At 42.3% G+C, this 15,384-nt stretch overlaps 1 protein-coding gene across 8 annotated transcripts in view; it reads right to left on the reverse strand.

Moving 5' to 3' along the window:
- PBX1 (PBX homeobox 1) overlaps window positions 1–15,384 on the reverse strand; it is a 308,844-nt gene that overhangs the window by 27,062 nt on the left and 266,398 nt on the right. For 5 of the 8 annotated variants that reach the window (XM_008514475.2, XM_008514480.2, XM_008514477.2 and 2 more), the window contains one exon: window positions 11,346–11,835. The exons of the other annotated variants lie outside the window; for them this stretch is intronic. In XM_008514475.2, the coding sequence (XP_008512697.1) occupies window positions 11,743–11,835 (93 nt within the window). In that variant the 3' untranslated portion in view covers window positions 11,346–11,742. Of the gene's footprint in view, window positions 1–11,345; window positions 11,836–15,384 lie in introns of those variants that run through there. 8 annotated transcript variants of the gene reach the window in all.

A 15,384-nucleotide genomic window follows, 5' to 3' on the forward strand; every position in this document is an offset into this window, starting at 1 on the left:
AGCAGTAACGAGTGGAGAGGTAGGCCTGCAGACCCAGGAATAAAAGAGCTGGGTTTATGTCATTGAAGGTCAAGATGCAGTGACTTGACTGGGAAAAACTTGGGTGTAGACGACAAATGGTTAATGTGATTGATGAGGTCACAGTCTCTTGTTCTCTGGAACCAGGTGCAGAGGGCCCTGTTTGAGCTTCCAGGCTATGTGGACATGCAGGAAGTCAGGGCTTTTCAGGGTCTCTACCCACTGGTCTGTCTTCTTAGATATGCCTGGAGGGTGATTCAGGCCAGGCCTGTACGAAGGCTCTTTGTCTTCAATTTGAGGTAGAGTCAGGAGGTCTGCTCTACTTTCTAAGAAAGTTTCTCAGAGCCCTGCATTTGGAGAGCAGCTGTGCCTCTCTTTAGCCATTAATAAAAATGATTTCTTTCTTTTTTTCAGTTTTATTGAGATATCGTTGACATACAACACTTATAAGTTTAAGGTATACAGCCTGATGAGTTGATTTACATATATTGTAAAATTATTACCGTAATGAGTTTAGTTAACATCCATCATCTCATAGACACAAAAAGGGAAAACAAAAAAATTTTTCTTTGCAATGAGGACTATTAGGATCCACAGTCTTAGTAACTTTCAAATACACCATATGAAGTGTTAACTATAGCCATCGTGTTGTGCATTTCTTCATTCCTATTCGACTACTGTTAGCTGTATTGATTAATAAGAAGCAGGAAAGCCTAACTTTCAACATAGGTTAGATTGTCCCAGAAGACTTGCAAATAAACCCAAAGATTAGCATTTGGACAGCAGAGTATGACCTGAGGAGAGGTTTCATATGTTGGAGCTATTCAAGTAAGACACCTTTGTTCCTCAGGTGAAATCTCCAGCACCTTGGTAGTGAGAAGTCTAGACAAGGAGCACTAGGCAAAAACAAGGATTCAAAGAAAGTATGTGGCATGTGTGAAGACAAACTTCAATGACCTCCCAGTTTTGTCCAGGGCCAACTCTGCTTATCTACTTCTAAGCATCAAGTTTGTGATTTGTTTAAAGAATCCTAAATTTTCTTGAGATAGGAACAGCAGAAAAGTGAATGAGAAATGATGGAAGACACACTGATAGAACCAGGGAGATGACAGGAATTTCCTCAGGAAGGATAAGATCTTAGCAGCCAGGCTACACTGATAGAAAAAAGAAAGAAAATACACCCACAGCTAATAATTCTTTACAAAGGAACTAGGAAAAAGGAGGACATTCTAATTGATACTAGTTCAGAGTTGGAGATGTACCCAGATAGAAATATCAGAAGCATAAGTAATACTAATAATAAACACATTTTTAGCACTTACTCTGTGGCAGGCATTGTTCTAAGTGTTAACTATTCTAAGTATTAACTCATTTAATCCTCCAAGCAACTCTATGAGGTAGGTATCAGTGTTATCTGTTTTATAGACGAGGAAACTGAGGCACAGAAACATTAAGCAACTTATCCAAGGTCAGGTAGCTAGTAAGTAGTTGTAGCATGATGGGAAATATATATTTGGTCTTTGTCCCTGGCTCCTGGCATGGAGCTCCTAAAACCCTTGGAATTTCCTGAATGACGAGGGGGATAGGAGCATCTTTTGTTTGTGAGCCCCTAGACATCTTCAGGATGGGGGCTGGTCCTGAGAAAGATCAAGCCTTGATTAGAAACTTGAAATTTTCAGCCCCACCCCTCCACCTCCAGGGATGGGAGAGGGGCAAGATTGAGTTAATCACCAATGGCCAATGATTTAATCAATCATGCCCGTGTATCCTTTATAATAAATCCGTAAACATAAGCAAAGTGAGGCTCAGCAAGGCTTCCTGAGTTCTGTGAGTCACTCAAGTGAGTTATCAAACCTGAGATGGGGGTTGTGGGAACTCCCGATTTAGAACTGGTAGGTCAGAAGCACGGGTGACCTGACACTTGCAACTGGCATCTGAAGTGAGGGCAGTCTCGTGGGACTGAGCCCTGCAACTTGTGGAGTCTAACACTAACTCTGGGTAGTTAGTGTCAGAACTGAGCCAACGAATTGTAGGACACCTAGTTGGTGTTGGAATGTTGGAGAACTGGTTGCTGTGAGGAAAAACCTCTCATTTAATGTCAGAAAGAACCTGACACTAGTAGAGCTGGCATTCAAGTCTATGTCGTCTGACTCTTAAGATCTCAGTGAGCAAACTATATGTGTTGCTCACAGCAAAGGATCCAGGAACAACCTTCTGAAAGCAGCAGATGGGGAGCTGGTAATGGAAGTATTTGGAGATGTTCCCCTGGATGACTTTAAAGGTCTCACTAGATGATTAAAAAAAATGTGGACACGTGAAGGGGAAAATCAAGAAGATCATGGTAGAATACTTCAAGAATTATTAGTGAATTCTAGCATAGCAGTTGTGTACAGGGACACAGACATGGCATGTGCTCTGAAGGTGAGGCCCAGGAGATGGCGTTCTAAGGGAGAGTGGAACATCACAGGGAGGCTGTTAGGAACACAGTGAACGCGTGTGGGTGATGGGAAGACACCTCCTGTGTAGCATAACTCAACTCAAGGAATTAAAGCTGAGTAGGATTTATCTGAACAACGGAAGCCTTGGACAGATCCAGAATTTTTGCAAAAATTTTTGAAACAGAATTTAGAAAAGTCTGTTAAGAAAACAAATGTTTAGACCCAATAGCAAAGAGACTGAGCTCTCTAAAGGACAGAGAAGGGATGTAACTGGAGAAAAGGTAGGTTAGACAATTTTAAACTTGGCTGGCTCTCCTTAAAAGGAGGTGAAATGTTAGGGCATGTCGCAAAGAGACTGCAGCAAGGAATGTTTCTGCTGATGCTGAAGCAGCACCAGCTGTAGAGGAAAGGCGAGGATTTGTGAGGAGACGGGATGGGGGAGAAGGCCAGTGTTCTGCAGCATCAACCTCAGCCTGGATTCAACAATTGGACATTGTCTCCCGTTGAGACAAAGGGAAAGCTCAGAGCGGGTCAAGAGCGGGAGGAATTCCAGAGAAGAAAGAGCAGAGTCGCAGTAGTACAGATGTAAACGTATCTGGGATTAGGAACACAGGACTTAAAGGGAACTGGAAATCGAGATACATCTTAAATATAAATATGAATACCAGGGGGAAGAAGGGAGCCCCAGGGGAGCCTGTGGACAGGAGGGGACCCATTTTACATCTTTGAATTTTTCACAAAGACATGAAAATTTCAAAGGTCGTTCTCTAAGAGAGGACGCAGAATGCATAGATTTCCTTGTTTCCCACAGGGAGGCATAGGAAGATGGTTTCCCGCAGAGGAAGCAGAATGCAAAATTAACCTTTGTTGGGGCTTTTTCTCAACACTACAGTTAATACTAATCAACTGGCATTGGAAAGACTGAAATAAAGATTTTCTTTTCACTTTTTCACTTGTTGTCTGTCTTTTCTGCTTCCTCCCTGAACTATCAACTCTCTGCTCTGGTCATTCATTAGCAAGAGTGATGTGGTACTATGATCTGGCTTCTGGGAGCCCAGTTTTGCTCTAGAAGCCTAGGCTTTGCTTGTGTTTTCTAAATCCTGTGGGTAAAATTGATGTTGGGGTATGGTTCATATGCCTCCGAAAGTGACCTTTTAGAAAAAATAGGTACTAGAGAGATTCAAGGTTGGATTAATTGAACTTTGGAGGGACCGGAACAGCTACTCTCATTCCAACAGAAGAGGCCTCCACTGCCTTGACTCTACTTCTGGCAACAGAGTGAGAGTGTTCTGGCTGAGAATGAACACAGGAGGAAACCGGGGAAGGTAGAGTTACCGACTAGCATTCCTCTAAATTTTAATACATAAGAGGAGGAGGATTTTACCCTGATCTTTACTTTCTCTCTGAGTACATATTAACAAGAGATTTGCATTCAAATGTACTGTAGCATTTTGGCCTTTTATACGATCAAGAGGTGTTGTTGACAACTCTGGTGAGCTACACTGGACAGTGTGGCTGGATATTGTGGGAGAGAGTGAATGTTGGCTTAGGGCACAGTGTAACCTGGGTGTTAATGAATGGACCCGTCTGATCTATCCAAGGACATCTAGGAGCATGAGCTATGCTGTCTTTTGCATGGGTCCCAGGAGAATACACAAGGACCATGTCTCTTCAAAGCCTGTGGCCCTGGGGGTGGCCACTGCCATGAGCCTTTACAACTCCTCTTCCCCCAACCCCACACTACCCAGAGTGACCTTGGAAGTCTGTCCAAGGCTAGAAGCCATAGACTGCATCTCACTGGCTCTCTTTATTTGTACATTGTCTTAGCTTTTATGGTCAGTAAACCCACTGCTCTCTTTATTTGTACACTGTCGTAGCTTTTATGGAAGTCATGGGAGTGAAGCCCCTGAAGCAGAGCTTCATTCCGTGTTCCAAGCCTCTGATTTAGAGATCCAGGTTAAAATACCCTCCTTGGCCCATGGAATCATTTCATAAGACTGAGCTTCAGAAGCACCCTCTATGCTGGATGTTTCCAGAAGGGAGGCTATCTTCTGTATAACAAACTGTGGTCAGAACATTGGTATTTGGCTGCCTGTCTTTTTTTATAAGTGGTGGAAGGATGCAAGTCTATCAGGATAAGCATGTAGAAACCAACGGGGCAGGGCTAGGGGTGAGTGTAACAGATTTTATGGTTTTAAAGCTTTAGACTTTAGACCTATACTCTCCAAAGTGACTGGTGGCCACCAGGCTTGACCCTCCTAGCCAGCAATAAACACGTGGGAGTGACCTCCTGAAGGTGGGACCAAGGCTGCCTTAATAGACTACAGCTCTCCCTTCCTGATGACCACAGGCTGGTGCTGAGGCCTGAGTTTAGACAAGAACCAAATTTAGAGAATGTTGGGGAAGGGAGGTGTTTCCTTCCCACTCTCACATTCCCACAGAGGAGGAGACTTCCATTTCCTCTTCCTTGAGGGGGCAGTATTGGGTTAAACAGCTCTGACCTCTGTTGTCATCTCTCTCTCCATCTTCCCCACTGAAGGGTAACAAAGCCAAGGCTGGGATGTTGACTGGAAATGTTTTTACTGGGAGTCTGTCCAGTGCAGTGAAAAGCCTTGTGGGCTTATCTTTTGCTCTCAGTTATCCTTTTGGTCGCTAGCTGTGACACAGATGGCCAACCATCTGAAAAGTTATTGCGTGGCATTAGCTAGGGGCCATTTTTCCATCCTCCCACTCCCACCTCCCAATCCTTGCATTTAGGAACATGAATGGAAGAGAGAGGTCTTGGTCAAGGCTTTCAAAAACTGGTGAGCCTTCTTCCTACTCTGCCTTCTGCCAGCTAGATGTGGAGGGGGGAGGAACCACAATGTGCAAATCACTCCATAGGGAAGAGGCATGCTGACCAGGAACATTTGCCTTAGGCTATTACATAAGTGAGAAACAAATTTGTACTGCATTTCAGTCTTTATACATTTTTGGTCTATTTAGTACCATTTAATACCACTCTAAGTAGTAAACTAGGTGGGTGAGTTAGGTCCACAATTCTCCATACAACTGGAAAAGGAAGTGATCTGAGATTGCCTTGCATATGCAAACCTAAGTGTGTTCCAATGTTTAGATTTGAAGAGGGAACACAAGGCCTCCATTTGGCCCCTGGTGATGTTCTCCCAGTCAACATTAGCAGATAGCCTTATATTTTTGAGGCCATTGAGCCCTTAGCTTGTCTCTTAGTAAAAATGATAATTTGATCCCCATTGACTCTCCATTACTTTGATGTTTTCTATTGATTAGAACCATGATCGGGATGAAAGGGTGAGTGATTGGTACATTCAATACATACCTGCCTCCTCGGGGCTCTGGACAGAGCCTCCTCAGAGTGACAGTGTGAAGACGAGGAAACAATGCATGTGATGCCCCTAGGTGGACAATATGTCAAATGCCAGGCAAGAAGCTCCATCCCACTCCCTGGATGGGAAGGTGATGTTGAAGGCTGGGACACACACTTAGGCATTGGGAGCTGAAGTGGTGTTCCAGCCAGGACACTTTGAGACACTAAACTCTGTAAAAGACCATAACCCCAAAGGTCAGGGGCTCCATCTGAGTGCAGACAAACCACTGGGAGAGATGCTTACATGAGATGGTAGATATAACACATGGAAGGTGTGAAAATCTGTGGAGTGACATCTAGCACACTTCTGAGAGCCCACAGCTGAATAGTATTTCTAACCTAGATTTTGGCCCCTGAAACATCTCTTGGGTACCACAATTTTTCTTATGATCAGATCACAGCAGATTAAGAGAAGGAAAGGAGAACCACTGGGCCCAGCTGTGACTAAGAAACTTAGAATTTATTATAGAAAATTTCTCTGGTGTCTTTTCTAACTGGTGCTTGGTGGATGGCAGTCAGTCACAGACAAGCAGACAAGATGGGTGCTCTGCCATAATATTCATAGGCAAATATTAGCTGTGTTAATAAGATCCTTCCTATCTCTTCCTTCCCTCCCTTCCTTCCTTCCTCCTTATTTTGTAGGTGAGGTAGGTGGCCCATGAGGTCATTTGCTTCACTGCCACTGATGTAGACTTTAAAACAATTAGGGTAACAGTTTAAACCATAATCCATACTAAGCCAGCCCTAGTTCGGGGGAAGACAAGTTGCCAGTATGTAAGAAGAAATTTACACAAAATACAAATGTATTTTTTTGCAACAAAAGAAACTATTTATTTGGAATATGCATTACCAGTACAAATTAGGAGACTGTAAAACCTACACCGTGTTAGTATCATTAGAGAACACAAAAGTTCAGTTGGAATCAAAAGGGACAGAAGCCTGTGCTCTCACAGAAGCAGAAAAGCTTAAACTTTCAAAACCAAAACAGAGCAGAACTTTGCAGGTTTATACTCTGAATAATAAGAAGAGGGGAGAGAGAGCGTAAGAATAAAACCAACCAAAGGAAAGCACTTCAAAATAATTGAAAACGCCAAAGGAAAGAAAAGAAGTCATAAGAGAGAAAAGGGGGAAAACATTGAATGTTTTATTAATTTTAACAAAAGGAAAAAAAGTTTACAAAAAATAAAAGATTCCAGGAAGCTTTGAGCTAGGGATTGAAACCGTAAAGGTGATGTGAAAAGCTCGTCATTATTTTGTTATGACTTAAAAACAAGAGTGCAAGTGTTTGGGTAGAAACACTTCCTAAAGGGTAGCTTCACAATTCCGCATTCTTTCCTCACTTTTCTTGCTTAGGTTCTGGCTGCTTTCTGAACACTTAATCATTTGCTGAATGAAAGATGTTTAAAACAAGTTTCTTCCAGATCGTATTGCTTTCTTTTCTCCTATCACTAATAAAAACATTCCGAACCAATCCAGTTTGACAATTCTAAATCAGAGGTTCATAAGAGGTGTGCTGTCAATGAATCAAACGTAACCTCTCAATGTTATAACGACAGCATTGAATCTGGCTCAATTTCTCACCAAACTCTTCACTCAAAATCAGAACTCAAAGGATCAGCAGGCTGACTGGCCAGAGGGATGGCTTCCCGGCTCTAGTCTACGTAGCCAATGGTACTCATCACTCCAGTATCTCCTGTGGGATTCTTCTGGAAGAAAAATCCTCCCTAGTTGAAAGAGGCCTCGTGGAATGTTGTTATTAAGCAAGAAGAAAGAAAAGAAAGCATTTTGTGGTGACATCTACAATCAACAGAAGCAAAAACCTTTCCCTACAATACAAAAGGTCCCCTGGAACTATTCCTTGAATTTTTAAAGGACCAAAAGGAGAATCCAAGTCTCTGACTTCGTTTTTCTCAGGGACTGCACACTGTGGAAATGCAAGTGAGCAATGTGATAGCAACATGGGCTTTCTCTTTGTTCTTGAAGTCAACAATTCTGAAGCAAAGTAGAAGGACAAGGAAGCAGCCTACTCTACCAATGTCATCTTTTCACATCACCTGGTATACATATTTAAGGAGTAAAAACAGCAAGATCATAATCCTGACAATTAAAAAAGCCCCCCCATAAACAAACCAAAAATAACACAAAACAAAACATAATTTTTTTTTTTATATTTTAAAGAGCAGGAATAAAGAAAAGAAAAGAATTTATTTCTGGGTCTCAAAGTTAATAAACATAATAACGTGTTAGGTTGTACCTATTATGCTTACTATTCCAACCTTTTTTTTTTTAGTTTACAAAATGAATTACTGTCACTTTTAAACATTGTGAAACAGGAAATGGATGTGCACAACTCGACACTTTTCTAGCATTCTTGAACTAATTCACAAATGCAAGAAAATAAAAGAAAAATGGGGGAAATGATGAATGTAGGTAGTTTGGTGTTAAAAACTAATGCAGGAATGATGCGCATTGTCACAGAAAAAAGAGGGGAAATTCCCCATCCTGTTTTGCGTGCTATGAGGGTCATTTTTAAAATTTTTATTATAAACACTATTAAATTCAGACCGCTTTTTTGGTTTTTTTTCTTTATCTGAATATACAAGAACATTCATTATCAAATGTTCATCATCAATACTACAAAGAACGAGACACAAGTCGCAAGAAACAATGGAAAATGTTAATAAAGCTGAAAGAATCGTTGAGTATTTTTTTGTTTTTTTTTAAGTTTTTTTTAAATTTGAGTTTCTGTAGTTTTATCTTTTTTGGTATCGAAGTCAGGTTTTTCTGGGCAGAAAAATAAAACTCAGAAGGAAAGAGGGGTAAAAGATATGTGTGAGAAAAGGCAACCAGCAAATAAAGAACCACCACCACAGCAAATACAAAATAAATGTAAAGAAGGTGCCACTTGGCATAAGTACTGCATGGGAGTCAATTCCACACCAAGAGGAGTTAGGGATGAAAAAGAGGATATGACGAAGTTGCAAGATGGGCAAACCCAAGGGCTAGTATCATTTCTCAGGGGAAATTTGCTTCCAGGGAAAATGGAGTGCTCCCACGTTCATTAGAAAATGACGGAGCCCTGGGGCACATTTTGGTATCTGTAGGATTGACCTAATATAAATTCCCAGGGAGCTGTCTTTCCAGAGGCACGCTCTTTCCATCCTCATCCTTCTGCTGCTAGTGTTCTTTCATGCTTTGCTTAATGTGGAGAGACCTTGTGGCCACCATATTGGATGTGATCGTGGGCATGGCGGGGAGATCCTGGGAGAGGTATTGGATACAACGAGGACTAAGTGAAGTGCTGGGTGGGGAAGATGCTGTGAGAGGTGATAATCAGTGCAAACTACTGCAGGGAGAGAAACTGCCGGTGCAAATGTAGCACTGCTCTGATCTTTTTCATAACTTAAAATGGCAATCATTCAACCCAAATCTGGAATCATTCTTCCTTGTTTCCAAGAGAACCCTTTTGTGTCTCTTTTGTACTTTGCCCAAAGTCAGGTGGATGTGATCCAACGGTATTCCTGTGTGGGTAGTTTCAATATATCTCTGCCACTAAAACAAAGTTCTCCACTGGCTCTAATCACTACCAAGTTGTCACAAAATAGCTCCTTCTAGGAATCCTCTATATCGAGCCCTGCTCTGGTTATGGCACAGGTTAGTAGACACAGTCTTTCTACTGCTCTTAGTTATGAAGGCATAATCCCATGTTGCCAAATATTTACTTTTTGCATTTCCCTCAAATACACATACCCTCCAATTTCTGAGGTATCCCACCCACCCACCCAAGACACACACAGGAGCATTTTCTATTCATTACTGTAGTGCCATGCAGAATTTCCATGACCTTGTTAGCTGGCCATCCTCACCCCTCAAGGTCTTATACTTCTTCCAGAGACCTCTCAAACAGAGTAGATATAACAGGGGACTAAGTACTTACAAGGCCACATATTGGATTCAAATACAAACTAAGAGAACCAAGTCCTATGTTTCTAGTTTGGAAGCTTATCTCTATTCTAAGAAACCAAACAGAACAAAAGAAATGAAAAAAAAAGCAACAACAATACCTCTTCTCTTTGTCATCATGGTGATAACATCACGGTACTGATGGTGACCAGAAGTTAGAATAGGAAAACCATTTATTATCCCCACATGGCACGAACCAGTTTATCTCAGGGACACTACTTCCTCTGATTTCACATTTACAGATTGCGTATGAGCCAGGAATAATAATCCCCATTTTACAAAGAAAATGGGGCACCAAGAGATTTGACCACCTCCCACACAGTCAAGTAACAGAGCTGCCATCTTTATTGCTGGGACAGTTGGCTATGAATAATGTAAGCTCAGGTGACATTAGAGAACAGCTTTCTACTATATACTCCTCTCTCTTACATATTTCCAGGGAATGAAAATCACTGTGATGATGTCACTGAAAACATTATCTCCCCTTTCCCCATCACTCTCAGGTCTTCAAATTAAGCTAGCAAAAAGTCCGCTTGAGCCATGTTCTTACACAACTCTCTCCTTTAGAACAAGAATGTGGTGCCATATAACGCTTTGGATAATTAATGCAACGTCCCTAATACAAAAACAAAAACAAAAGAGAACCAAATCCATTACAGACATTGTAAGTTCTGTATGTGGCTCCCTGAGAGCTCCAGAGGTGGTGGGAACAGGAATAGTTTACACCGCAAACCTGGTCTTCATCATGATCCAGTCTTGTGTATGTCTTTCTCGGGTGTGCATGCTGGGGGACCTGCAAGTCCTGGAGGCCCCAGGCATATACTGTTTCTCTGTGTCAGTGACCTTCACTAAGAGTTGCTAATTCCCTCTCTTGGGCTCACAAGGCATAATGCTATGGTTACTAACGTAAGTATTTGTACGTGGCATGTGACTGACCTTGCGAAAGTGAATGTATGAGACTATGCATGTGCGTGTGTGTGTGTGTGTGTGTGTGTGTGTGTGTGAGAAGGAGTAGGTGAAGGCTTTCAGGATAAGAACCCTCTTCTCCTTAGTGATGCGTTCATCACCATGCCTAACTCGGACCTGGTTTTGCAGTAGCTTCTGAACATTGCTCACTAAGTGTTGCAGGGTCTCCAAAGACTGTGCCTCTGAAACCAAGAGCTGTTAAAGGAGGATGAGAAAGCCTCGAAGAATTCCGCCCTTCTTGTTCCTTGTGCTCTCTCCTGCTGTCTGACTTCCTGCCTGGGAATCAACCTAGTGGAGCTGAAAGTGGAGAATGTGGCACCTTTAGAAGCCCAGCTATGGCTGTCCCCAGTGAATACCTGGGGCTGGGAAGGAAGAGGAGGAAAGTGTTCTAATCAGGATTGTTCCCATGGAGGGAAGAGCAAGACGAGGCAGGGAGGCCTGGAATGAGTAGGGCAATGTGGCGTATTCCTGCTAAGAGGTAGTGAGAGTAACAAGAGAAACAGAGAAGGATTGCCTGTTAACAAAGGGAGCGAGGGATCCGAGTGAGGTAAATTTGGCTCCTCAAACCACCAGCATGAAAACATACAAACACTTTTATTATTTTCTTTGTATTTTTTTTTCTCTTTAGATTCCTCTAATTGTTGAAAATATCCTTCAGTGATGTAATAGAGGGCAGGGACCCAGGGAGTCTAGGACAGAGGGACAGGGGCAGGGAAGTTGACGGACACCAGGCTGACAGCTGGAGGCAGGGAAGGGTGGCTTCTACCCAGAAAAAAAAGGGAAGAGAGTATAAAGAAGTGTCCAGATTGGCTGAAATAGCATCCCAAGGAAGAGAAGAGAAGGAGACTCTTATTGTGTTTGCTGATTGCTTCGACCTCCAGTCTGACCGCTTCAGCGTTGGGAGAGAAACCCTCCCTCCTGGCCCTGCCCCGACTGGGGCACAGGGTCAGCCGGGATGCGATTGCTGGGAGATCAGTTGGAGGTATCAGAGTGAACACTGCCAGGGCCTTCTGTAGGGGAGGTCACTGATGAAGGGGTAGTAGCATCCTGCCAACCTCCATTAGCCTAGAAGGGAAAAAGGGAGAGAAGTCAGTCCTCTGAGATTGGGTGGCTGTTTTGAGCAGACAATGACAATAAGGCAACTTGTGTAAAGGGCCTAGTACAGTGCCTGGCACATGGGGACACTCATCAAATGGGCAGCTATTTTATGGTTGATAATATTCCCCCCACCCTCAGATGAGTTTGGGTCCTCCCAGTGAGCCACTGGACACAAGGGTCACACCTCCCATTTCTCAAAGGCTTTTTCACTCAGTCCAGGCCATCAGATGACTACTGTGTGTACTCTAGTGGAATGACAGCTGCGCTGCAGGCCAAGAGACCCGAGTTCTAGTTCTGACTCTGGCAATGACTAAGCTATTGACTCTAGCAAAGCACTTATGCCTCTTTGGCCTTGGGTTCCCCTTTAGAAAAATAAAAAGGTTGGCTCAAATGCTTTCTTCCAGCTCTGGATGTTCCATATGTTATGGGATTCCATGTTCTACGCATGGCTCTGCACAAGATGCTCTTGGGTATATAATGATGAGTGAGATACAGTTCATGTCCTCAAGGAGTGGGATAAGACAAGTGCATGAATGAACTATAATTCAAAGCAGAACCTAATAAATGGTATAGCCCAGGTGTTGTGAAGTTTCAAATGAAGGCAGTATCTCATCTTGTTGGGGCATCAGGAAAGGCTTCATGGAGGAGGTACTCCTTGAGGTGAGCCTTGAAAAGTACAGAGGGTGGTTCAGGCAAATAAAACAGGTAAATCAATGGTGCCAAGACCCTAAGGACTGGACTGTGTGAATATATCTAAAAGGTGGTGAGACAGGAAGCTACAAGTTTGATCTACATTTATAGATGATTTTTCTAAGACTCTAAATCCAGAAGCATCCAAACAATGAAATTATGCTAAAAGGATTTGTTTTAGTGAGCACCCCTTTCAAAAAATATCCCACCATTAAAATAGTCGCAGAATGATTTGCTTCAGTGTTTAAAATTCACTATCATTAATATATTTTGAAGTACTGAAATGCAAATGTGCTAAAATGCCTTTTTTCTCCAATCACTGTGCTCCTTTGGAGTCAACAGACCTCAACTCTGGAACTGCTCACGTTGAACAGACCAAGTCGTAGGCGCTCCTGGTAAATTATTTTCTATTCTGCTTTTCTCTCATTTTATTCCCTGAAATATTTGGGGTCCATGGGGCAGATGTTGATATTGCCATGTGGGAGGGACTCCAGCTTCTATTCTCGCATAATCTACAGTACTTAGGAACATGCTTGGCACTTTGGAAGTGCTAGCAAATGTCCGTTCATGTTTCATTCCTAAGAAAGCAGAGGAGCAAGAGAAAAGCAGGCTTCTGGATTATGACTGAGACAGAACACAGGCTTCCTGACCTTTGAATCAGGTTCCTTTTTCTCTGCTCTTTTCATTCCTTTGGCTTTCTTTTTCATTGGCTCACCCAAATGACACTCCAATTTTCCCAGGAAAGCCAAAGTTTTGATTCGAATCAGCTCTCACCAGTTACATCAGCATGAGGGGAGGTTTTTTCCACACCTCACTGAAGAGCAGATCGGGATACCAAGAGGGCAAGGTCATCCTGGGCAATGCCAAGAACACATCACCTCAGTCACGGATCAATGAATAACTGCTCTCAAGTTCAAATGGCCATCTCTTAACCTAGTCAGGTAGCTCCTCCCACTCCTTTTGTCTGTTGGAGGACATTTCCCCTGGTGTTTGTGATAGATTCGAAGGAGAACAATGAGAGGAAAATGAAAATTCTTTCTTTTATAACAGGAGGCTTTTCTATCCTTTTGGGGCCAAGACTCTGCAGGATGATCAGAATCAAGAACAGAATTAATTCAATTTCCTAAAGCAGGTTGGTCACAGGGGTGACAATAACTTAGCCTTCCTTCCCAACCAAGAACACTTGTATTCTGGTACCATTTTAAGCTGATTGAGAACAGTGGTTATATTTATTTTTCCCCAAAGAAAATCTTTTAACATCATTTATCTTTCCTGATTATAAAAGTAAGATATGCTTATATAATACTTGCACAAATAATATTTGCAATTATATATGCAATATAATGTTTGGAAAATAGGAAAAGCATAACAAACAAAATGTACAACACCCATAATCCTACTACTGAGAGAGAATTACTCTTAGCATTTTGATACGTCTGTCCTAATAATCTTCTTATATGTACATGTTTACCAGATAGGTAAATAGATAGATAGATTTGTATGTGTGTGTGTGTCTGTGTGTGTTTGCTGAGTAGTATGGGATTTTCAGAAAACTTGACAGAGGTTCCTTAAGTACAATGTCATGAGGCAGAGAGTAAAGTGCTGGTAAAGAGGAAAAAAGTTATGTCTTAGAATCGACCTGGTATGAGACAAGGAGGTGAGGAAGCTCTCTGAAAGCCGTTAGCATCCCTGACATAGCACATGGCACAAAGGAGTTTCATTATATTGCTCACAAATCACCACTACTACTATTATTTAGCCATGCTATCATTCCATTAAAATAACAATAAGTGGTGCCAAAAATGAAGTCATTTGTAAAGAAAATGAGCTCCGTGGTGTTTAATTAGGAGGGACTTGGCAAGGCATTGTATATTGACCAGAAGGTTCCAGGAGACTTCTTTTTGAGTCATTTCTGAGCTGAAATAACTCAAACAATAGACATCTGATCTCTCTCCTTACAAAGTTCTGTTTTCTCAGACCAGTGCGTAAGATGCCAGAGGGCACAGAGAACTCACAGATGGGAGAGACAGGAATTAGTTCAAGCTGATATCAAAACCAGCATTTTAATTATGTTAGTTGGCCTGGTGAAGAAGAAGAATATATTAAAACCTTCTATTAAAAATAAATAATAAAACAAATCTCTTTAGCTGCCTCTTTTTTATTCCCCATCCCTCCGTAAACACACACAGACACACACACATATGCATGCACACTTCACACTCGGTGACCAACCATCCCAATTTGCTCAGAACTCAGGGATTTACTGGAATAGGGGACTTCCAGTCCCTGGTCACTCTACCCCAGGATATCCCAGCTATGACCTGCCACTTCTTAGCAAATTAAGGACACTGTAGCCTATGGGTTTCAAGTTAGATGAATGCAAGTACTTTTCAGAATAAGCCTGTCTCACATTGGGAAATTTTGCAGAATTCCCTTCCCTGGAGGTGGTTTCTATCATGGTATACTGTCTGCTGCTGTTGCTGTTAAAACCTCCACCAGATCGGAAACTGCGAGCAAACCCAACTTAACGGGGTTTCCCGTAAATCACTTTGGCTGCTTCAGCTGCATCATTCCAGCTTTAATGGAAGACGTTCAGAGCTGCACTGTCTTGGGAAACCGCTGACCTCGCTTACTGCCACGTTAACCCTGGAGAGCAATTCGTTCCCTCTTCCTCGACTGCGGGTGAATATTAAGTAGGAATCTCTGCCTTTGTGTGTTTATTTATCTCTGGGCATCGTGAGAGTTGAAGATGGTTTCATTAACAACCGTGTGGGGGTGGCAGGAAATAAGACTTTTGTTTTTATTTTTCTTTGGCACCCCAACTTC

Source organism: Equus przewalskii, unplaced genomic scaffold, assembly GCF_037783145.1.
Source record: "Equus przewalskii isolate Varuska unplaced genomic scaffold, EquPr2 ChrUn-3, whole genome shotgun sequence".
Taxonomy (NCBI): domain Eukaryota; kingdom Metazoa; phylum Chordata; class Mammalia; order Perissodactyla; family Equidae; genus Equus; species Equus przewalskii.